At 42.8% G+C, this 24,221-nt stretch overlaps 1 protein-coding gene across 2 annotated transcripts in view; it reads right to left on the reverse strand.

Annotated features, from left to right (window-relative positions):
• arhgef10la (Rho guanine nucleotide exchange factor 10 like a) overlaps positions 1-24,221 on the reverse strand; it is a 284,562-nt gene that overhangs the window by 109,759 nt on the left and 150,582 nt on the right. For both annotated transcript variants that reach the window (XM_088339079.1, XM_088339078.1), the window contains one exon: positions 13,982-14,082. In XM_088339079.1, the coding sequence (XP_088195205.1) occupies positions 13,982-14,082 (101 nt within the window). The remainder of the gene's footprint in view (positions 1-13,981; positions 14,083-24,221) is intronic.

Consider the following 24,221-nt stretch of genomic DNA (forward strand, 5'->3'; position numbering starts at 1 on the left):
TCAAGTAGACATATTTAAAACTGCACACTATATGTACTGAACCTGTATGTCACAAAGGCTAAATTTGCAGATTACATTTTGATGTGGCTTGTCCACAGACAAAATTAGGTTTCATTCTCAAAATTGTAGCCCGGAATTCACGGTAGTTCCACAACTTTTATTTTGAAGTAGATAACGCAGCAGCTGCAAAAATGAATGGGCACCAGAACATTTTATGAATCATCCTTTTATTTTGTGAGTCCTTGTGTGAAATGTATCGCTAGCGTTCGCATTAGCATTAGCATGTGTAACTACTCACGAGTACCGTAAATTCCGGACTATAGGCCGCTACTTTTTTCCCGAACGTTCAACCCTGCGGCTTATTCAGTGATGCGGCCAATTGATGTCATTTTTCTAACGGCCGCCAGCGGCGCTCCAGTACAAAAGGTAAGATTTAGACCGCTGGAATAGATGCGCCGAGGAAGACTGCAACTTCTTAACTTGTGCACAATTTAAATTAGCGTAGACATATCCTCACCATGCAAATTGCAAAAAGAAAGGCACATAACGTAGCTTTCAAGCTAAAAGCAATCGAGCGATCCGATAAAGAAGGATACAGAGCTATTGCACGTAAACTTTACTTTGCGAGTGTGTTGCTAGCGTGTTTTTGAATAAGGGAGCGTGGGACGACGTCTTAATGACAAAGTCGTCTTCCCCATACTAGGAAAGACAACTTTGATGACTTCAGTTATAAGGGGGAAGATGAGGACGGTTTACCGTGATTTCTACAAGTACCGTATATTGTTTTTAACAAACCCGTTTACTGTGTTGCGAGCGTGTTCCTAGTAGCGACTTGCTACCCTTCACAGGCACGGTTTGGGATGAAAGTTATAATATTATTATTAAAGCTTTGAAAACTCTCTCAGTGTACCGTCTTTCTTTGTAAATATGTGTAACCATGTATAATATGTATTTGCAACTGTATATTTTTGTCATGCATTTTTTTTAGAGACTTATTCTGATATGTTTTCCACGGGCGAATCAAAAAGAAAGGGCGAAAACAACGGGGAATAAAGGTGAGACGTGTTTGTGGACGCAGCGGACAATAGTGGATATATATTTTTCCCACCCGTACCTTTGGAAATATAATTTTTTTTTCCTTGGATTATTTTCAACGGAACCCAGACTCTGCAGGTCTGCATCAAACCTTAAGTACTGGTATCATTTTCTGTTTAATTTTGCCAGCTGTTGTTTTTGGACTGTGTACTTTATATTCAGTTACAGTCGGGTTTGGGTACATTTTGTAATTGTGTTACATGATTTACTGTGGGCGCATGCGGCTTATGTACAGGTGCGGCTTGTGCAAGTACAAAAGCGGTTATCCCTTCAAAATGCGATGGGCGCGGCCTATAATCAGGTGCGCTCTATAGTCCGAAATGTACGGTACTCTCACTGGTATTAATCATCTCATCCGGACGTGTCTGCAAGTCAAGTCTGAAAATTACAAAGACGAGCACCTTCCGGGCGACTCGGATGTCGAGCACGCCTCCACTCGAGTCCATCGTTGATGAAGATGAATTTTCTGAGCACGGTTCCGCCGTTAGTAACCCCCCACCTCTCATTTTCAAGACCCAGCCCCGCCCGTGACACAAAGGCCAAAGATATCGACTCGGGAAACACACCAGTGCAATTGATATTTCAGCATGGATCAATGGCGAGCGTGGGATCTGTTAATTAAATCCTTGATATTGTTTACTCATCATAAACATTTCCCATGTTTGAGCAAGGCGAGATGAAACAGGGGGCTCTGGGGGGGGGGCTATACGGGGAGTGTGTGTGTAGAAGATAATGGTCGCCGTTTGACAGATTAATTTCAGGGCCGTGCAAACATCCCTCAAGCGCGGGCCCGCTCAAATCCTCTTTGTTCTACCGCCTCCGATACTTGGTCGGAAGGAGGAGGGAAAAAAAGTAGAAAAATGAGTCGATCCCGTGAGCAGATATGCTTCCACGGCACAAAAGTGTTACGTGTGAGTTTAAGCTGATATCGTTTGAAGCGTGGGGTTGTCAAGGCAACCGGAAAATCTGAATCCGGCGCGCTGATGAAAATAAGAGAGGCCTGGGAGGTTTTGTGCTGCCGTGGATTTGGTAGAGGCGGGAACGGGTCAGGTTATCGTGGAGTGGACTAGGAAGAAGAGGCGGGGCGGCAGTAGCTCAGGAGGTAGAGCGCTCGTCTTGAGATCAAGGGATCCCAGTTCGAATCCCGGCTCGTCCCTGTTAGATGTCGAAGTATCCTTGGGTAAGACACTGAACCCCCAATACCCCCAATAAGCAGGTTAGCGCCTTACATGGCTGCAAGGCCGCTATTAGGAAATGTGAAGCACATTGTAAAGCGTGTTTGGGAAGTCATTGGGGCGGCAGTAGCTCAGGAAGTAGAGCGCTCGTCTTGGGATTAAGGGATCCCAGTTCGAATCCCGGCTCGTCCGTGTTACATGTCGAAGTGTCCTTGGGTAAGACACTGAACCCCTAATACCCCCAATAAGCAGGTTAGCGCCTTACATGGCTGCATGGCCGCTATTGGGAAATGTGAAGCACATTGTAAAGCGCTTTGGGAAGTCGTTGACTTGAAAAGCGCTAAAGAAATGCAGATCATTTCATTTAATTTCAAGAGTCAACTCGAGGGGATCGGAAAATTCTTGGATCAATTATTTTCTGTAACGCCTCCACTTGGAAGAAGAAATCTTCTCGACCCCCCAATCCTTTTTTTTTAACTGATATTGTTGGGGACAAAACGAAAATTGCTTTTTACATAGCAAGCACACTGGTCTTTGCTCGTCTCCCTCAGTGAAGTGCTATCTACACTTAAAAACTAAACTTCCTGATCTTAGCTTTTGGTGTCACGTAACGGACCAGGAAGCAGGAAGTCGGAACTCATATGCGTAGACGATCTGTCACTTTAATTAGGAAATAAAAGTTGTCCGACACACAAACGGACCAAAAACAAAACAAAACAGATTCAAAGGCAATCAAAATGACAAACTCGGCATTACTCAGATCCAACGGGCATGAACAGGGTTTCAACGAGGGTTCAACAATGGTCTGGCAACGGGCAGTCCCAAATGGAGCGTTTAAGTACTCCACAAGCAATCAATTCAATGCGTCTCAGCCGGTGTCAAGAGGCGGGGCCAGCTGGGTGCCATGACAACCGTGCAGGACATGACATTTTGGAGATTTGTTTGTCTCTTCACCCGTTTCTCTTCGTCTGTCTACACTCCATAGTCAATGCATATACTCTGTGTTCAATGCAATGGGTAGAAGCTAAATGTAAACAAAGTACTCTGCCATTGAAACTTCCACTGCTCCCTAGTATAGTGGAGTATAGGGGTGCAATTGATAATAAAATGTATTCTGGGAAAGTTAAAAAAATAAAAGTTTCCCACATTTAAACGCTTTGCTGCCATATCATGGGGCGGCAGTGGCTCAGGAGGTAGAGCGCTCGTCTTGGGATCAAGAGATGGCAGTTCGAATCCCGGCTTGTCTGTGTTACATGTCAAAGTGTCCTTGGGTAAGACACTGAACCCCTAATACCCCCAATAAGCAGGTTAGCGCCTTACATGGCTGCATGGCCGCTATCCGGAAATGTGAAGCACATTGTAAAGCGCTTTGGGAAGTCTTGACTTGAAAAGCGCTATAGAAATGCAGATCTTTCATTTCATATCACTGCTATTCAAAAACAAGGCTAATCATTTTTTTATGTCATTTTTTTTTTTACATGAATGGAATGTCTATATTTCGTTTACTGTTCATTTGAAACTAATGAGTCAAGTTTCAAAGTAAAAGCTACAAACGTGTAGCATTGCAAGTGCATCAACCGTGTGTTGTTATGATATAGATAGATAGATAGATAGATAGATAGATAGATAGATAGATAGATAGATAGATAGATAGATAGATAGATAGATAGATAGATAGATAGATACTTTATTCATCCCCGCAGGGAAATTCACATATATAAACCCCCCTCCCAAAAAAAAAAGCGAACAAACCCTTTTTACCTGCTCAGACCTTTAGGAATACTGTATTAACTTTTTTGTTTTTGTTCCTCACAAATAACTACTCTACTTTCGAAAAATAACTGAGGAGAATTAGAATGTCATGAAACGGACCGGGAAGCAGGAAGTTGGAACTCATTTGCGTAGACGATCTGTCACTTTAATTGAGAAAGAAAAGTTGTCCAGCACACAAACGGACCAAAAACAAAACAAAACAGGCTCAAATGCAGGCAAAACTACAGACTAGGCATTTAACGGGATTAAACAGAATCTCTCCGAATGTTACACCGAAGTGCAACAAAGTCCAACAAGCACAACAAGAATAAACAGGTATCAACAAGTCTTCAACAAGGGTAAACAATGATCTGGCAAAGGGCAGTCCCAAAAGGCTCATTTAAGTACCCATAGGAGTAATCAGGATAATGCAGGTCAGCCGGCGTCAAGGGGCGGGGCCAGCTGGGCGCCATGAAAACCGTGCAGGGCATGACATAGAATGCAAAACACATGTGTCACGAGACCGGACCAAAACGGAGGCAGGAGGCAGGAAGGGAGAACTCATTCGCGTTAACGATCCGATACTTTTATTAAGGAAATAAAAGTCGTCCAACACTCAGGGACAAAACAAAACAAAAACAGGCTTACACTCAGAACGGGCAAGTACAGGTTTCCTCCGAATCAAACAAAACAGGACAGCGCAAAACAGAACAGCAAATGCAGAACAGAAAACGCAATCAACCAGCAGCCCGCAATACCCACAACCCGCCCTTAAAAAGCACACACGCATATTAGATGATCTACTACAGCCGGTGCCCAGGGGGCGGGGCCAGCCGGTCGCCACGGCGACCATGCTGGACATGACAACATGTACATCAGTCAATTATTGACACAAAGAAAAGTAAACGGCATTACAGCCGGGGATTACTGTAAAGTGCAGTTAAGTAAAGTAAGATCCCCCAAAATAAATAACAAATGTGAAAGTCAGCTCTGGTATTTGGCTCAGAGCTATGATACGGGGAGTTGGCAAACAATGGGACGTTTAAGTACCCATAGGAGTAATCAGGGAAATGCAGGTCAGCCGGTGTCAAGGGGCGGGGCCAGCTGGGCGCCACGACAACCGTGCAGGACATGACATAGAATGCAAAACACATGTACATCAGTAAAGTATCGACACAAAGAAAAGTGAAAGTCAGCTCTGGTATTTGGCCGCTGAGATATGATACGGGGAGTTAGAGAGTGAGTATTTATTTGAAGGGCCACTCGTTGAAGCCAGGGAGGCGCTTATTTAGCCAAGGAGCCCCAGGCGAGGACCCCCCCCTCCTGCCCTCTCACTTCCCTGCAGCGGGGCTGATTGCGCGTCTCAATCATCCCAACAGCCCCGTCCATTCTTTCCACTCCCGTCATGCATCAGCCCGAGTCTGAAACCTGGACAGGAGCTCGGCGGGGAAGCCATTCATTCCGCGAGTGGCAAAGCCCATTCATTAAGCGAGCACCACAAAGACCCCCGGCCGGCCGCCGTGGCGCAGTGCGGCAACTCCGTGGCATGCGTTCTCAAAAATCTGACTACAATTCCGCACTAAAAGGTTCACCGCTTTATAAGACCCCAAAAATAGTCTTGTTATGTTTTTTCCCATACATACGGTGCATACAATTAAAACTACAAACTAAATAATCACCACATTTGTGCATTGATTAATCGGTCGAAAATTGGATGCTACAGGGTCCGAAACAACGTTCCCTGTCATTTTCCTTACGGGTCTGAGCGTTCACACAAAGTCTGTGAGCAACGCTTGAAACAACAGTGAGCAACGGCAATCCCAAATGTGGCAAGATAATTCATTATCAAACATGTCCAAAACTTGACATCACGTTACATTTTGCTGAGTTTCCGAGAATGCAAAAAAAAAAAAATCACTTTTGAATGAATTGACTAATGTATTATTGCAAAGGTTTTATGGCCTACAAACAACATTTCTTTCACAAGATTTCCTTTTTTTTTTTCCTGATATATTTTGTCACATAATATTAACATTTTTGGGGGCTTATTGAGTCGGTTGCAACACAAACTTTTTCTTATTTTTTCTGTGGTTTTTTTCTACTTTTTTTTTTAATTCCTTTAAAAAAATCTCATTGTGTTCATTTTTCCGAGCTGTTACTTTTTTCTTTTTGTTCTCTATTTACTTTTTTCCTTTGTTTCTTTCTTTTCTTTTTTTCTGTTTTTTTTTCTAAATTTTGCCTTCTTTGTTTTTTTTTTCTTAGCTTTTCACTACTTTTTCATTTTGGTATTTTTTTTCTTTTTTGTTCTATTCCCCCCTTCCGTTAAGTCATTTTGTGCATAATTTTACATAACATTTGGTGATGTTGGGATTAAAGAAGCAAGAACAACCTGAAGAGCCGTTTAGGACCTGAAAGAGCCGGTTCCTTTTAGTGAGCCGAGCCGAAGAAGCCGGTTCCCAGACAAACTCTACTGACTTTAATCAACTTCATTCTCCTTCGACTCAACTTCAAAATACCACATTTAGGACACAAAGTCAGGGGAACCTGTGTATTTTTACCTTCATGCCCTGTAACTTTGACTTAAGTCGCTTCTTAATTAGTAATTTTGAGCCCTCACTTTTGTGCTCTGGCTAGATTTTCTTGTGCGCTGAGAATGTGCGAGCGGTGCGCGCAGCTTAGAGGGAACACTGGTCCGAACCCAGATGGCTACAGGAGGATCCTATCCACCAGACTACTAGGGACAGCACAACACATCACATGAAACGGCATTGGGTTTTGGTTTTATGTTTTTTACTCACAGTACCACGTTGTTGATGTTATTATTGGGTCAGGCTGCAAAAATATTATAAGACATTAAACCGGTCCGTGGTACAGAAAACGTTGGGGACCACTTTACTACATTTGTATCGCCGGCTCGCAAAGTCTTAACAAAGCACACGGGATTCCGGAATAAATAAGGATCAAGGCATTGTGGGAAGTAATCTGGTTGTCCTGAAAAATATAGATGAATTCATGGCCTCACATGCAAAATAGTCTTTTGGGACATGGAATGTCACCTCTATAGTGGTGTGCCATCAACACTGAATAGAGATTACGTCCTCAATGTGTACATCGGACTTGAACAGCAGTTGACACATCTATGATCTAAAACAGCACTTCTCTTTTCACATTATCGGCGTCAATGTCAGGGTGCTGAAGTTTCTTTTAATTCTTAGAGGAACGTAACAAGCGAATGCAATTTGGTCTATTACCGAGGGAACCACCAATGACAACAACACAATAGAATAGAATAGAATAGAATATACCTTTATTGTCATTGTTACAAAATGGGTTAACATATTGTGACAACAAAATTGGGCATGGCACTCCAGTTTTATACATTCACAGTGAGATGAGACAAGTCTGTGCTGCAATCTAGCACGATTATCCACAGTATGGTTGGCCTGGCGCTGTCTTCTAGAAATACAGGATTCACATTTAACACGACAGAGCCCTCTTTTGTGTAATTAGTACAGTGGAACCTCGGTTTTCGAACGCCTCTCAGTTCGAACAAATCGGTTCTCGACCCAAAATTTGGAGAAATTCTTGCTTCGCTTTTCGTTCAAAAAATCGGAGTTCGAACGCCGGTAAGCTAGGGGCGATGCTGAGCGGCGTACGGGTGTAGATTGCCCCCACCCCTCGTGAAGAACTGTTGTCGCGTGACCGCGCACTTCTTTTTGCTTTCGTTTTTAATATCGGTGAACAGAGTGTTTTAACCCCTAATTATGCCTCGGAAGAAGGTCGGTGCAAGCAGCAAAGTTGCTACAGGTGAAAAAAGAAGAGTAGTGCGTACAACTATTGCATTTAAGAAAGAAATAATAGCAAAATATGAAGAAGATGTGCGAGTTTCCCTTCTTTTGAGGGAATAGAGCATGGCTTCTGCAGACCACCACAAAGCTAAGAAATCCTATTCATAAATCTTTTCTTTATCCTTTAACCGCTCACCACTTGTTGTGGAGACCCGGGTGCTAAATGACTTGTAAACGACCTGATTTTTTTATTTTTACATGTTCGAAAGATTACGCTGACGCGAACGTACGATTAGCCTGGGTTAACTTTACGTTAAATATTCAAGATAAACATTCAGGGTGTTGACACGAATTAAACCAATTTTACATTACTTTTAATGGGAAAAAACGGCTTCGGTGATCATACAAATCGGTTTTCGTACAAAGAAATGGAACGGATTATGGTCGAGAACCCAGGTTCCACTGTATTAGTAAATATGAGGTTGTCCCTGTAGCCACTTCTCTTCGTCTTGTATCGTCACATGATCCAAAAACAGGTGTCATAAACAACTGAGCAGAACTGAAATGTTTCCAGTATGCAATACTTTTATTTGTAAAACGAATATTTTAACAAATAACATGCTGTTACTTTTTGCTACATTTCAAACACCGGGCATTAAAATCTAGTGCAGCTTGTTCAAACTGTTTCGTTCTTCATTTTGAGCATGCAGCTTATAATCAGGACTGTTCTGTAATCCGGAATTTAAGGTAATTGCAAAAAAATAAAGGTTTCTACTTTACGGATTTCGCCTATCACGGGTTCACTTAGGACCAGTGTTCCCTCTAAGCAGCGCGCGTGCGCAATTGCGCACTGCTCGCACATTCTCAGCACACAAGAAAATCTAGCCAGCGCACAAAAATCAGGGCTCGAAATTGCTAATTAAGAAGCGAATGAAGTCAAAGTTACAGTGCATGAAGGTAAAGTCGAGTAAAGTTGAGTAAAGTTAGTACAGTTTGTCGAGAACCGGCTTCTTTGGCTCGGGGTCACTAAAAGGAACCAGCTCCTTCGGGTCATAAACGGCTCTTCGGGTTGTTTTTTATTCTTTCATCCCTACACGACCAAATATTATGTAAAATTATGCACAAAATGACTTAAAGGAAGGGGGAAATGGAACAAAAAAGAAAAAAATACCAAACTGAAAAAGTAGTGAAAAGCTGAGAAAAAAAGAAACAAAAGGAAAAGAAAAAAAGAAGAAAAAATTTAGAAAAAAAGCCAGAAAAAAAGAAAAGAAAGAAATGTAGGAAAAAAGTAAATAGAGAACAAAAATAAAAAAACAGCTCGGTAAAAATAAACACAATGAGATTTTTTTAAAGGAATTTTAAAAAAGGTAGAAAGAAAACACGGAAAAAAGAAGAAAAAGTTTGTGTTGCATTCAAATAATTTCGAATTATATCAAGTGAATCGTGTTGCCAACTTTGTACTTCCACTCAAAAATGGGATGAAGTACAGTTCTGTATCTACAACCGACTCAATAAGCCCCCCAAAATGTTAATATTATGCGACAAAATATGTCAGGAAATAAAAAGAAATGCAAATCTTGTGAAAGAATTGTAAGAACAAACGACGTTTGTAGGCTGTACAACCTTTGCAATAGTACATGAGTCAATTCATTCAAAAGAGAAAAATCATTTTGCATTGCCGGAAACTCAGCAAACTGTAACTTGATGTCAAGTTTTGGACATGTTTGATATTGACTTAGTTGCCACACTTGGGATTGCTGTTGCTCACTGTTGTTTCAAGCGTTGCTCACCGACGTTGTGTCAACACTCAGACCCGTAAGGAAAATGACAGGGAACATTACTTAGGACCTCAATGTACGATGAAATGCTTATTCAGATTTATTTTCTTTATATGTTGTCAAATGTGGGTGGTGTTTCGCTTGCTAATTATGGGTTGGAAAAAAAAATAACCAAGGCAACGGGTTGTAACGTTGTGTAATTAAACAGTCACAACATTAGGCCGTATTGTTATGTCGTTAAATGGCAATTTGAACAGAAGCCTGCCGCAGGGGGTGTCGCAATCTTCTGTTAATCCACCCTCAGCGCATACATAACCTTTGACCAAAGTTTGCTTCCGGCACATTTCTGCCAATCCAACCAGATATCGATAAAAATCCATTCCCCGCTCTTGAAAATCGACCGGGGCTCCTCAAACTACCTAACCCGACAACGGGACAACATCATGGTCATAACCGAATAAGCTCAGAAAACCCCTGTGACGGCGCACCGTCCGTGAAATTGAATTAACACCTCCTTTGTTGTAATTACACTTGCATAAATGGCAAGGCAACGCGTGGGCGGGACACAATTAACACCACGCTGCCGAGCTGACCGCGATGCTGCTGTTCCACTCCCAAACCGACACACGTTGCTACCTCGGAGGATTTCTTCGTAGTTCTATAAATATACTTGCGATTTTTGTTCAAAGAGGCGGGTTATTTTTGCTTCAAATTGTTGTCTGCATCTTTGAGACTGCTACAACTGTGCCAGCAGGACAAAGACTAGGAACCTTCCCGTGGTGTCCTGCGAAGGGCTCTCTCCCAAGGGAGCCTTACGAATCCAACTCAATCCACTCAGACTCGCTCTCTCTTTCTTTCTTGGTCCTCTCTCCTTCTTTATCTCTCCTTTCTCTCTTCCCTCTTTACACTCTTGTCTCTCAATTTCTCTATCCCTCTCTTTCCTACTCTCTCCCCACCTCTCACTCTCTTTTCCTCTTTTTGCGTTTTACTCTGTCTTTCTCTCGTTCTATCTGTCCCTCTCTTTCTCTCTCTTCTACTCTCCTCTCTCTGTTCTTCTTAGAGTGGGCGACATCGAGAGCAACCCTGGCCCCCGGTCCAAGTGCCAGTGGTGCTTTCGAGCCATTCGCTGCGACCACACCCCGATCGCCTGTACTACCTGCCCACTGGGCTTCCGTAAATCATGCACCGGCCTGTCCGAACGTACTAAGGACTTCAGAGGCTTCGTATGCTTGGTTTGCTTGGGTCGCACCCCGTCAGGCCTGGCGGCACAGGACAGTCGCAGCCCCCTCTCCTTCGGAGAACTACGGAGCCTCCCACGAGCGAGTCTGGCGCTACTATGGATTACCTTAGGCGCCTTGAGTGACTCAACGACGACGACTAAGCGTCCCCAGCAAAAATGATGCATCTAGGACAAACCAGAACACTGGATTACTGTAATTTGTTTTATAAGCTTAGGCAGACACCATATGTAAAATTTGTCATTTCTCTGTGTCTGTATCTTTAGTTTCACCTACTTTAAACCAGCTTTAAAACATCCATGTCTACAGAGTGATTGGTATAAAAAACGTGTTGGTCACAGAAATGGAAGCAAAGGCATCACAGCGTATCTAAAGCTGCAGTGGTAAATATGTATCAAATAAGAAATAGGCTTGTATTCTGGAATTTACAGTAAATCATAAGGAGTTTGTGAACCTCTTGGAACATATTTCTCCAATGAAATTTGTCCACAGAAAGTCTAAAAATCCCAGTTATTGACACAGCATACTCGCATAGCTCAATGTATTGTAGCGTGACGGTGCCATAATTGCTGTATTACTTGACATTATTCTGGCATTGTTACAGACCCAAATATCATCCGAGCGCAGGCACCCATGCAGAAGCCGGCCCACTGTCGCCTGCCGCGAGCCTGATAAAAAGGTGCGAGCCACGGGGATAGGGCCACACGGGTTCCCTGAGCTCCTGGAAGCAGAGCCTGCAGATCCGCTGCAGTCAGTCAAGAGCTGGTGGCTGCCTTCCCGAGTTGGCGTGGTGCGCCAAAGAAATGACAGCTTAACGCCCACCCGATTGCTTTTGGGGGAAAAAATAAAACTCAAAAAACAACAAAGAAAAAAGAAAAAATATGCAGGCTGTAGCCTACATTCTGCATTGGTCAATAAAGTAATCCCTTGGTTATCGCGGTCAGGGTTGGGTAGGGTTACTTGAACTGGATTACTTTCAATGACTTTTGGATGACTCCAATACCAAATATGCTAACAAAAGACAAAAGAAACTAAATATGAATAAACTGATGACTCACAACACGTGGTAAGCTTTCTCTCCTGGCTTTGATCTCTTTGATCTCCGGCAAAACGAACATCAAATGCCACAGAAACAAAGATCTACCGCACTCTAAACTTTTCGTCAGGCAGATCCGCTATTGTTGTTTTGGTATCGCGTCGATCTTGGCAAACGAGATCTCGAGATGACGTCATTGTTTTGGTGGTTGTCGAGTGAAAGAGAAGTATGCCTACGTAAAAACAGTTGGCATCATAATACAGAAAGTGGTAACAACGACAATAATTCCGGCACGAAAAAACAGCGGAGAAATTCTTAAGGATACCGCGAAGGCAAGGAAAACACGTGTGTTGAAGCCAACGATTCAACGAAAGATAAACAAAAGAATACTCCTAGCAAGAAAAGGACTTTTCTGCCAAAATGGACTCAATTATATTCCTGGTAACGCTATGAGGAGGATGATAATGGAGTCTGCATGTTCTGTGATGCGTGCACCCAGCGTGACAAAAAAACTGGATTGCATAAATCATTTCGCAATACAAACTTTCATAAAAGAACATTGGATCGGCACAACGACAATGAAAACCACAAATTAGCTATGGAAATTCCGTGGCTGCAATTGGACCTTGAGAAGGCATTACAACTGTGGTGGAACAGCAAACCACGAAGAATATATGAACTGAAAAATCTGAAGGCACAATGTGATTATTATGCTATTACCTGATCATTATTAGAAGGACGGTCCAAACAAAAACAGTCAACCACTAAAGCTTTTTTTTAAGACTCTGATCACGTCAATGATTTCTCATAGCAGTGAGAAATCAAATTTCCTAGAAAATCACTAAAAAACTAAAAAAAACTTGTATTAGTTATATTTTTGTATTTAACAAATTATTCACACTTTAATTAAAGTACTGATGTTAAAAAAATATGAACCTTACGTTTTAACTTTGGATCAGTCACCAATTTGTTGAAATAATAGCCACTCAAGCCCGACCGAGTTTATAGATTTTGTGAAAAAACAAGATGTTGTTATTTATTGGGGGGCGGCAGTGGCTCAGGACATAGAGCGCTCGTCTTGGGATCAAGAGATCTCAGTTCGAATCCCAGCTCCTCCGTGTTACATGTCGAAGTGTCCTTGGGTAAGACACTGAACCCCTAATACCCCCAATAAGCAGGTTAGCGCCTTACATGGCTGCACGGCCGCTATTGGGAAATGTGAAGCACACTGTAAAGCGCTATATAAAATGCAGATCATTGCATTTCATTTCATCATTTAACTCAAGACAATATTTGATTAAGTTTCAAGACAAATTGTTTTTAAATCATTGAGGATCTATAAAGAACTTTCCTGATAATTCTGAAGATTTGAAAAGAATATAACCCAGATTTGGGGCAGCACAGTGGAGCAGTGGTTAGCGCACAGTTCTGAGGTCGTGTGTGGAGTTTGCATGTTCTCCCCGTGCTTGCGTGGGTTTCCTCCGGGCACTCCATGGATGGATGGATTAATCCTTTGCAAATCTCGATTATCCGTCCATTATCTGCACCACTTATCCTCAGTAGGGTCGCGGGGGTGCTGGAGCCCATCCCAGCTGTCTTCAGGCAGTGGGCAGGGGACACCCTGAACTGGTTGCCAACCAGTAGCAGGGCACACAGAGACAGACAACTCACTCGCTCACTCAAACCTAGGGACAATTTAGACCGGCCAATTCACCTAACATGCACGTTTTTGGAACGTGGGAGGAAACCCACGCAAGCAAGGGAAGAACATGCAGACTCCAGACAGGAGGTTCGACCTTAGAACTGTGCCGCACACGCGCTAACCACTGCGCCGCTGTGCTGCCCCAGGGATTGATCAATATTTTTTAAAAATTGTGAATGAAATGGATAATCAACTAGTTGTCAAACTGTCGCCTAGTTGTTGCATTTTACTCCCTTTATTGTTTTCACAAATGCGAGTTCACCAATTACTCGTGCATGATAAGATGCACCTTATTGATGTGAGGAACGGCTCTTCTACAATCGGAATCGTTCATATAGTTTACATTAAATGAACCGTTCTTGTTGCATCGGATGAATTATCATGTGTGTGCGTGCGTGTGTTTGCATATATTCCTACGTTGCGCAATCTTGGCCAAGTGAAGCCGGTTGACCCAGGAGATCTTGCTGAGTGGGTTTGGAGTGTTGAAGACCACCATAAAGCTGACGGGGCGGCCAGACCTTCAAGAGATCAAGGACAAGCCTCATTAGTGCACAACAGTGGAGAAGATTACAAACGTATTCTCCGTCCAAAGAGAATAAAAGTGGTAACCTTTGTATCGTATTGCATTTAATTGTGTACTCTGTGTACACGTATCGCACAATATTTACATAATTTCAATACTATTTGTAATACATTGCAGTAAGGGATAACTTTGTAGTTTTTACAACAGGAGTCACCAACCTTTTTAAAGCTGAGAGCTACCAGTTTGATATGCACTTTAAAATGGCAACTCATTATGTTATTACCATATTGTAACTTATGTTATTTTCAAGTTGTGATGATTAGAAGAGATAAAATGGACTCAGTCAACCAATAAAACATCATGTCACTTAGAAATCATATCCCGGAAAATCACAATGTACCTTCATCGGTAAACTATTTTCAGAAGAAGCCTGCGGGAGCCTTGGATGTTCTTAGGGGGCTACCTGTCGCCCGCGAGCACCATGTTGGAGACCCCTGTTTTACATTATAATTTATGTTAGCTGAGTGTCCCAGAAGTATCACACTGTATTTAAATGTGTTATGGCCCAAAAGGGGGTGAAACAAAATAGGAAAAAATGCCACATTCTACAGCGCCACCATAGAGAAAACTCTAACGTACTGCATCACAAGGGGTACACAGGATGCTCTGCAGCGCTCCAGAAAGCCCTACAGAGGATTATGAACCTGAAGTCCAGGGAAGAGCTTACAACTGTATCCTCTTGCGGCCCGCACGCTATTAATCAAGATGGCCTTCACTTTAGTGCCGGGAAGCCTGCTCAAGAGTTCGCCTCCCTTTCCTAATTCCTTTCTTTTCGGAGAGACGCCTTGTGCCTTTTGTGTTACGAAGTTTCAACTTCCTTACTGCTCGTTTTTTATACTCACACGCGATTATTCGCTTCATTTAAACATGTTATTTTCGTCTAAGGCAATCAGACTTTCTTGTATTCATGTGACCTCGCCTAAGCCAATCAACTATGTTGTTCTATGCCTGTTCTTTCCAAATAAATGAGTCTGTAGCCATCCGGCCACCTCTGTCTGACCCTCACCCCCTCATACACCCCCCTCCGGAGGCAAACAAAGCCTATACAACAAGGACAGTACAAACATCTTCTTTTTTCTTTTATCTTTGGAATGCCACATCCAATTTTGTTGTCACAATGTATTCAACCCATGTTCTAACAATGACAATAAAGATATATTCTATTCTATTCTATCAAAACCTCCAATGGGCAGGGGCCGGCCCACGGGCCATATTTTTGACCCGGCTGACCCAAGAAATTCCATCTTCATTTAATAGGTCAAAACAAGCAGATATTTAGCAGTGGTAGCCATCTCAGATACAGTTTCACAGCTTCAACTATCAAGGCAGTTCACAGGACAACACCGGGGAACGTAGGAGCACGATATCCGAGCTACGGTGGATTAAGACGCTCATAAGAAACAATCACTCATTCATTTTTAGTCAGTCTCTTGGGAGTGAATGCGCTAACCGGAACAAAGTGCTAATGGAAAGTGCTCAGACGAGCGATACATTAATAATGCGCTCTGTGTGATTCTTGGACAGCTGGATTGACATGTAGCCAAAAACGGGAGTTGTCAAGCTTGGGTATGCAGTTTAATGTGGCTAGTCCCCAAAAAAAAAAAAGGAAAAATCTTTTCGTCTTTCCGATGTATTTGTCCTGCATAAAACCTTGGGAGGATGGCGCCTACACCTCTTGATTTATCATGAAAACTGCTGATGTTGCACAAGCATGCGTACTTTTGGCAATTGAGGTATGATTGTCATCACAAACTCTTCCAGTACACTCTTAAAATATCACTGTTTTGGAGGAGTGTGGGGGCTTATCTTCCAAGTGTCACAATCACATGTATTGGGAACACCTGTGCTCAGGTTTTGGCGCCAACAGCCAGGACAGCTGATTGGTACATCCCGTACTTTTAAATCCCCAGCTTCCGGTAACACTTTGTCTGATTGTACTCATGCTACCTGTTGCCTTCAACTCAGTAAGCCCGTACGTCTGACTCTTTGCCCGCTCCCTGTTTTCTTCTGATTGATCTCCGTTGCCGACCCGTTCCTGCAATCTGCCCTGCCCGTCTGACTCCTGAACTCTTTTCCGAACACTACGATTACGCCTGTCCGCGACCATTTCCGCCAAGCCTTCACCCGCCTGTCAAGTTCCGTCAATCCGCCAACCAACGGATCGAAGAATCCCACCATGTCATTTCCTTCCTTTCAATAAAACCAAGAAACGAGCGCAAGTGATCTCAGTCTTCCTTTCGTCCTGTCTGACACCATGTCCATCTTTTAAATAAACACATAAAAACATCAACATCATTGAGCAACCGTAAACCACCGCTTTTCTGTGCTTTCTCAAATAAAAAGGTTATTTTTGTCATGATTACCCACTGCCCTCACCTGTGTCCGCTTGTTTGGCAGCAGCTGCTGCTCGTTGCCTGATTGGTACCCCTACTATTTAAAATCAACGCTTTTATTCACTTCTGGTCGGTCCGTCAACGAACCTCCGCACTTGCAAGGCAAGCCTTTTGACTCTGGCTCCCGTATCCTGTATCGATCCCTGATCTAAGCCCCGTATCCTGTCCGGTATCCTGCTAACGAGCAGTGTCTCTTGTTATGCCCGGGCTAAAATACAGTGGTACCTCTTCTTACGATCTCAATTGGTTCCAGGATGGTGCTCATTGCTCGAATTGTTGGTGTAACAGGCACATGTTCCAGTTATGAAATAAATCAAAACTAATTATTTCAAAGAGGAGACACGGAGATCGCATACCTGTCAATGTATACGTTTTTCTTGTACTTTACACGTTTTTTTCATTAGCATCTTATATTGTGTAAACAGGGTTGGGTAGGGTAACTTTAACTGGATTACTTTCAATGAATTTTGGATGACTCCAATACCAAATATGCTCATAAAAGACAAAATAAACCAAATATGAATCAAATGATGACTCACAGCACGTGGTAAGCTTTCTCTCCTGGCTTTGATCTCTTTGATCTCCGGCAAAACGAACATACAATGCGACAGAAACAAAATGAAAATCAATCCAAACAGCTTGCCAATATCATTTCTGCCGTTCCATGTTTTCCAAGCCTGCAGAAAATTGAGTCATTTTATTCCTATTTAGTTTCTTTTGTCTTTTATGAGCATATTTGGTATTGGAGTAATGAAATGAAATGATCTGTATTTCTATAGCGCTTTTCAAGTCAACGACTTCCCAAAGCGCTTTACAGTGTGCTTCACATTTCCCAATAGCGGCCGTGCAGCCATGTAAGGCGCTAACCTGCTTATCAGGGGTGTTAGGGGTTCAGTGTCTTACCCAAGGACACTTCGACATGTAACACGGACAAGCCAGGATTCGAACTGGGATCCCTTAATCCTAAAACGATCGCTCTACATCCTGAGCTACTGCCGCCCTGAATCGAAGAGTCATTGAAAGTAATCCAGTTAAAGTAACCCTACCCAACCCTGGTCATCGCAAGGTAGATGTGGATGGAAAGCATAAAAAAGGAGAATGGGTGACAAGGGAAAAAGAAAGGACATTTTTCATTTCATGGGACTTTAACTTTAATACAGAGAATGTTCTCACAGCAGGGCAACCGCCTGCTTGTCATTCCGAAGCGCTCGGCTGCGGTCGAGTCGTCGCCGTTCGAGACAGCTCGCCACAATCACACAGACTAGACGCCGTAAATCGGCCCACGGTCTAGCCAGACACCAAGACTCCGACTCCGCTTTTGCGTGTCTTTGTCTGATGCATTTCATCATGAGCTTCAAGCTCAACTTGACCTTCCGTCTTTGCGTGTTCAAGTCAAGTACTAAGTCTCTCGCTTCCGAGGACCCTAACAAGATCCAGCGTACACGCCCTTAGCGACAAGGCTAGCAAGCGAGCTAAATATAAGACTGAACAAAATAGGAGCTTTTTATAGAAGCACTTTTATATCTCTCATCTCATTAGCTGCACCACCTATCCTCAGTAAGGTCACGGGTATGCTGGAGCCCATCCCAGCAATCATCAGGCAGTGGGCAGGGGACACCCTGAACTGATTACCAGCCAATCGCAGGGCACACGGGGACAGACAACTCATTCACACCTAGGGACAATTTGGACCGGCCAATTAACCTGACAAGCATGTTTTGGAAATGTGGGAGAAAACCGGAGTGCCCAGAGGAATCCCACGCAAGCACGGGGAGAACATACAAACTCGGCACAGGAGGATCCCAAGAACTGTGCCGCAACAAGGGTTGGTTTATTTGTCAAAGGTTCTCAGTGTATTTTTCAACTTGAACCTGGAGCGCAAAGTAACGAGGGATTACAAGTATTTCAATATAAAAGAGTGTGAGACATCAGTCCCTTTCTACATCTTAAATAATATTCATGAAGTGTGGTTGTAGAACTGGCCTTAGTACTGAGGAAAACTATCTGACTGGCAGGAATGAGATGAAACACTTCTGATGTTTCCTTTCACAATCCCAAAACATGGCTGGGATCCAGCACCCCTGCGACCCTTATGAGAATAAGCAGTTTGGAAACATTTTTTACAATGTTACGAACATATCAAATGTTGCACACTTGATTTACACTCATTAAAATGATCAATAATGTTATTATTATTCAGGTTATAAGTTTTATCATTAATAATGGTATAATTGTTGTAATTATTGTTTTCATAATTTAAGAAAAAGTGCAAACATGAAATGAAATTATCTGCATTTCTCTAGCGCTTTTCAAGTCAAGACTTCCCAAAACGCTTTACAGTGTGCTTCACATTTCCCAATAGCGGCCATGTAAGGCGCTAACCCGCTTATTGGGAGCATTAGGGGTTCAGTGTCTTACCCAAAGACACTTCGACATGTAACACGGACGAGCCGGGATTCGAACTGGGATCCCTTGATCCCAAGACGGGCGCTCTACCCCCCGAGCTACTGCCGCCCCCAAAGACCGTGAAGATACTGTTAGACCGGTTGAGGACAATGTTTTCTTTAAGCTGCGCATTTGTGCACTTTCCAGACCTTCCATCCAAGAAAATCTATCCATCGCAAAAAAATCAGGGCTACAAATTGCAAAATGAATTGCCTAGCAAATTCAGCCAGAATTACAGTGCATGTGGTGTAAAAATAATGTGGGTTCTCTCTGTGTGTTTTAAGCAGGTTATTTTGAACATGAGATGAATCAAGACGAGATTGAGTAAACAACACGAGATTGAGTAAACGAAAGAAAGCGCACCTGTGAGCTAGAGCTGGAGAGAGGGGCCACGGGGGTTATAGAGGAGATCGTCCCCGCAGTTGAAGCTGTGGACGCACCTTGCAGGTAACTACGTTTTTTCCTTTGGGGAGTGTGTTAAACATGTTTTTTCTTTGCCATGGTTGTTAAACCACTTGACATGTTTTGCTTCTGTTGTGTCTCTTCTTGGGTTGCAGGTTGTTAAAGAATCTGGTGTTCCATTCAAATCATTTGCAAAAACATAGTCAATCTTTGCAAGCACTACTTAGTCTAAAAAGTGTGATTAAACACAGTGCTGTATTGTGCAACCAACTAAATAAATCCATAAAATGTTAATTGAGTCAAGTCGAGTCAAGTCATTTTTATTTGTGACGCCCTTAATCACAAAGAGTCTCAAAGGGCTGCACAGGTTATTGCACAGACTATTATTATTATGACACCATCCCCTGATCTGGAACCAACATGAGATTAAGGAAAAACTCAAAAACCTCAACATGAGGAAAATGAAGAAACCTTGAGAAGGGACCGCACATGTGGTCATCCCCCTTTCAGGATATCGTGTGACAAAAGATACTTTTTTAAAAAAGAGAATCTCTTGTAAAAGTTGTTTTCTAAACAACATCTTGTGGATCGTGCAACCTTTCCAAGAGTACATAAGCCAATTCATTAAAATGCGGAAAAAATAATGTAACATAGCCAAAAACTCAGCAAATTCTTTGAGCGGTAGCCTAGATGGTCGGGCGCCCGCTCCGAGACTGGGAGGTCGGTGGTTCAAGCCTCGGCCGAGTCATACCTAAGACAACATTGGTACTCATTGCCTCCCTACTTGGCGCTCGGCATTAAGGGTTGGAATTGGGGGGTTTGCTCACCTAATGACTCCCACAACAGCAGTTGGGTCTAAAATGGCGGCGTCCTATTTGGCTGCGGCTGCATCGGCTCGCTACAGTTTAACTGTTCGGGTCAGGTGTATCGACATTTCCTTCTGTGTGCATGGTTACAAAGAATGACAATGAAGTAAATTCTATTCTATTCTATTCTATGATTTGTTTGCCACATGTAAGATTCATGTTGCTCACTATTGTTCCAAGCGATAGTCACAGACTTTGTGGGAATGCTAAAACCCGTGGAAGCTTAGAGGTTACATTGGTTGGAGACCTCTGCTCCAATGAGTCAAATACATTTGCCCAAATGCGAGCACAGGAAATGTATCCTAATTTATACTGGTTGCCAAGCTTTTCCAACTGCATTTGCATTTAAAAAATTTGAATCTTAGTGAGATTTGCTGGTGAGAAAAACAAACAAAACACAAGCAAAATATGAATGCTGAAAGAGCAGAAAGGTCGGTACATTTTTACATAGCTCGACACCTTCAGGGATCTGCAGGTCTGGGTTTTAACTTAGCGAGTGATGGGATTCCGTTTTTTTAATAAAATCGAGCTCTCTGGAGACAGATGATATGTTGTGCCTCTAACGCGGCCCTGTGACATATTTGAATATTTCCATAGTGAAAACATCATTTCCAAATGGAGTGTGGATAAATGTGCTGCCTTGAAAGTAAAGCTAAATCACTGAAATATATTTTACTGCAGGCTCCAACAACATGGTGTAACGCGGAGCGGGCACTTTGTCTGGTGAACGTAACAAGAGGCAAATGTGTTGTTTATGATCTCCAGGAATCACATAGCAACATTTTTATCACAATGTTCTCGTACTTCAAATATTTTGAGTTTTTTTTAGTAAAGAATCCGTCAAAAATGAGCAAAATTGTCTAACATTGTCCTTGTCAAGTCTACATGTTATCCAAATATGGGTAACCCTATATGTTACACTTTTACCAATCCATGAAGAAGATGTGCTTACATATTTTCAGTATACAAGCAACTTACAAAATGTCAAAATGATCTACTCATTGCAATAAATAAACATCTCGTTGTTTTCAAATGTATAACTGCACCAAAAACTAAATCCCGGTAAATCAAATTGTCACGAGACCGGACCAGATCGGAGGCAGGAGGCAGGAAGGATGAACTCAATCGCGTAACGACCAGTTACTTTTATTTAGCAAAATAAAAGTTGTCCAACACTCAGGGACAAAACAAAACAAAAACAGGCTTACAGGCAAACAGGAACTCAGACTAGGAATACTCACAAAACAGGCTTTTACTCAGAACGGGCAAACACAGGTTTCCATAAATCAAAAAGAACAGATTAATGCAGAACAGAAAACGCAATGAACCAGCAACCGGCAATACCCACAACCCGCCCTTAAGAAGCACACACGCAAATTAGACGATCTGCTACAGCCGGTGCCCAGGGGGCGGGGCCAGCCGGTTGCCACGGCGACCATGCTGGACATGACACAAGTTGCCATGGCGCCCAGTTGGTCCCAGCCGGGCGGCGCTGGATTCTGGTGCGGTTGCCGCGGCACCCAGTTGGCCCTGCCCATAAACAACGGCTGAGACGCATTTGACTGATTGCTTCTCGGAGTACTTAAACGCGTTCCTTTGAACTGTGCTTTGCTGGAGCGTTTGTTATACTTGTTAAACCTGTGAGATTTTTGTGAACCTTCTGTGAGATTTCTGTTTTGGCTCTGAGAAATGCCTAGTCTGTAGGTTTGCCTGCATTTGATCCTGTTTTGTTTTTGGTGTGATCCATTTGTTTTTTGACAACTTTTCTTTTGTGTGAATTCCTAATCCACTCCCGCGACCATCGATCCCCGGATCGAGTGTGTGCACCCTTCTCATCCTCCCCCAATAAATTGTGAGTACGTCTATGCGAATGGGTCCTTATTTCCTGTTTCCCGCTCCGCTTCATGACAAGTGTGAAACGTCTCACCCAAAGACACAAGGACACATGACTTGAAAAAGAGGAAAGACCTTGAGGTCAATGGCCATCACCACTTTAAACACATGCACAAAACTTTGAAAAAAAAAATACCGTAAATTGCGGACTATAAGCCGCTACTTTTCTCCCAAACCTTCAACCCTGTGGCTTATTCAGTAATGCGGCCAATTTATGTCATTTTTCTAACGGCCGCCAGCGGCGCTCGAGTACAAAAGGTGAGATTTAGACCGCTGGAATATATGCGCCGAGGAAGACTGCAACTTCTTAGCTTGTGCACAAATAAATTTAGCGTAGACATATCCTCATCATGCAAATTGCAAAAAGAAAGGCACATGACGCAGCTTTCAAGCTAAAAGCAAACGAGCAGTCCGATAAAGAAGGAAACAGAGCTACTGCACGTAAACTTTACTTTGCAAGCGTGTTGCGAGCGTGTTTTTGAATAAGGGAGCGTAGGACGACGTCTATATGACAAAGTCTCTTTCTCATACTGAAGGAAGACGACTTTGATGACGTCAGTTATAGGGAGGAAGATAAGGACGGTTTACCGAGATTTCTACATGCACGGTATGTTTTTTTTAACAGAACCGTTTACTGTGTTGCGAGCGCGTTGCTAGTAGCGTTTTGCTACCCTTCACAGGCACGGTTTGGGATGAAAGTTATAATATTATTATTAAAGCTTTGAAAACTCTCTCGTATATTTTTGTAATTAATTTATTTTAGAGACTTATTCTGATGTTTTCCACGGGCGAAAGAAGGGGCGAAAACAACGGGGGCTGACGGGAAGTGGAGTAAAGGTGAGACGTGTTTGTGGACGCAGCGGACAATAGTGGATATATATTTTTCCCACCCTTACCTTTGGAAATATACATTTTTTTTCCTTGGATTATTTTCGACGGGACCCGGACTCTGCAGGTCAGCATCAAACGTTAAGAACCGGTATCATTTTCCGTTCATTTTGCCCGCTGTGGTTTTTGGACTGTGTACTTTATACTCAGTTACAATCGCGGGACTCTAAGTCGGGTTTGGGTTAATTTTGTGACTGTGTTGCATGTTTTAAAGGGGGGCGCATGCGGCTTGTACACAGGTGCGGCTTGTGTAAGTTCAAAAGCGGTTATCCTCCTAAAATGTGGTGGGTGCGGCTTATCATCAGGTGCGCTCTATAGTCCGAAATTTACGGTAATTCTAGTAAGGTTGACAATGTTGTGTTATAAACCTTTTATGATGACTGGTTTTCCTGGAACTGAAAGCAAATCAATCTTAATGTAAACACTTTGAAGTGAATACTCTTCTTATCAAAGTTATGCGAATGCCGCTTCGTTAAGAAAAAAACCTCATGGGAATCCTGCTAATGTTTCCTTCAGGTAATAAGTGATTAAGACGCAGTTGCAGAAAATAGGTGACGGTCATCCACTTCGGTGTTGTCACCCTTTCAAAAAATTAAGAAGATAAGACAGGGTGGTGGTTGTGGGGAGTGGGGGGCGTTCTTTACATGGACATAGGTGTTTTTTGAAATCCCATCAATGACAAGATGATATAGCAGACAGGTTGAAGTGTCATCTGCAGCTGCAGTATTCAGAGTCTAAGTGAGGGGTGTCAAATTCATTTGAACTCGGGGGCCACACGATAGAACAAACATTCTGTCGGGGGCCGGACTAGTAGATTTAAGAGAAAGAAAAAGAGAGATAAAGGAATAAGAGAAAGAGGGAGGAAAAAGGCGAGAGGGCGGGACAAAGAAAGGAGAGAAGGAGAGAGCATGAGAAACAAAAGATAAAAAGTCGTGAGAGAGGGGGAGAAGAAAGGGAGCGGAAGAAAGAAATCCAAAGAGAAATAGAAAGACAGAAGGAGAGAAAAGAGAAAAGAAAGCACGAAGGATATGAAGAGAGAAAGAGAAAAGAGAAAAAAGGAAGAAAGGAAGATAGAGCAAAAAAGGTTAAAAGACACAGAGAGAGAGAGAGAGAGAGAGAGAGAGAGAGAGAGAGAGAGAGAGAGAGAGAGAGAGAGAAAGAGAGAGAGAAAGAGAGAGAGAAATAAT

This window comes from Urocampus carinirostris, chromosome 6 (assembly GCF_059441175.1).
Source record: "Urocampus carinirostris isolate Australia breed hairy pipefish chromosome 6, RoL_Ucar_1.0, whole genome shotgun sequence".
In the NCBI taxonomy this organism is placed as follows: domain Eukaryota; kingdom Metazoa; phylum Chordata; class Actinopteri; order Syngnathiformes; family Syngnathidae; genus Urocampus; species Urocampus carinirostris.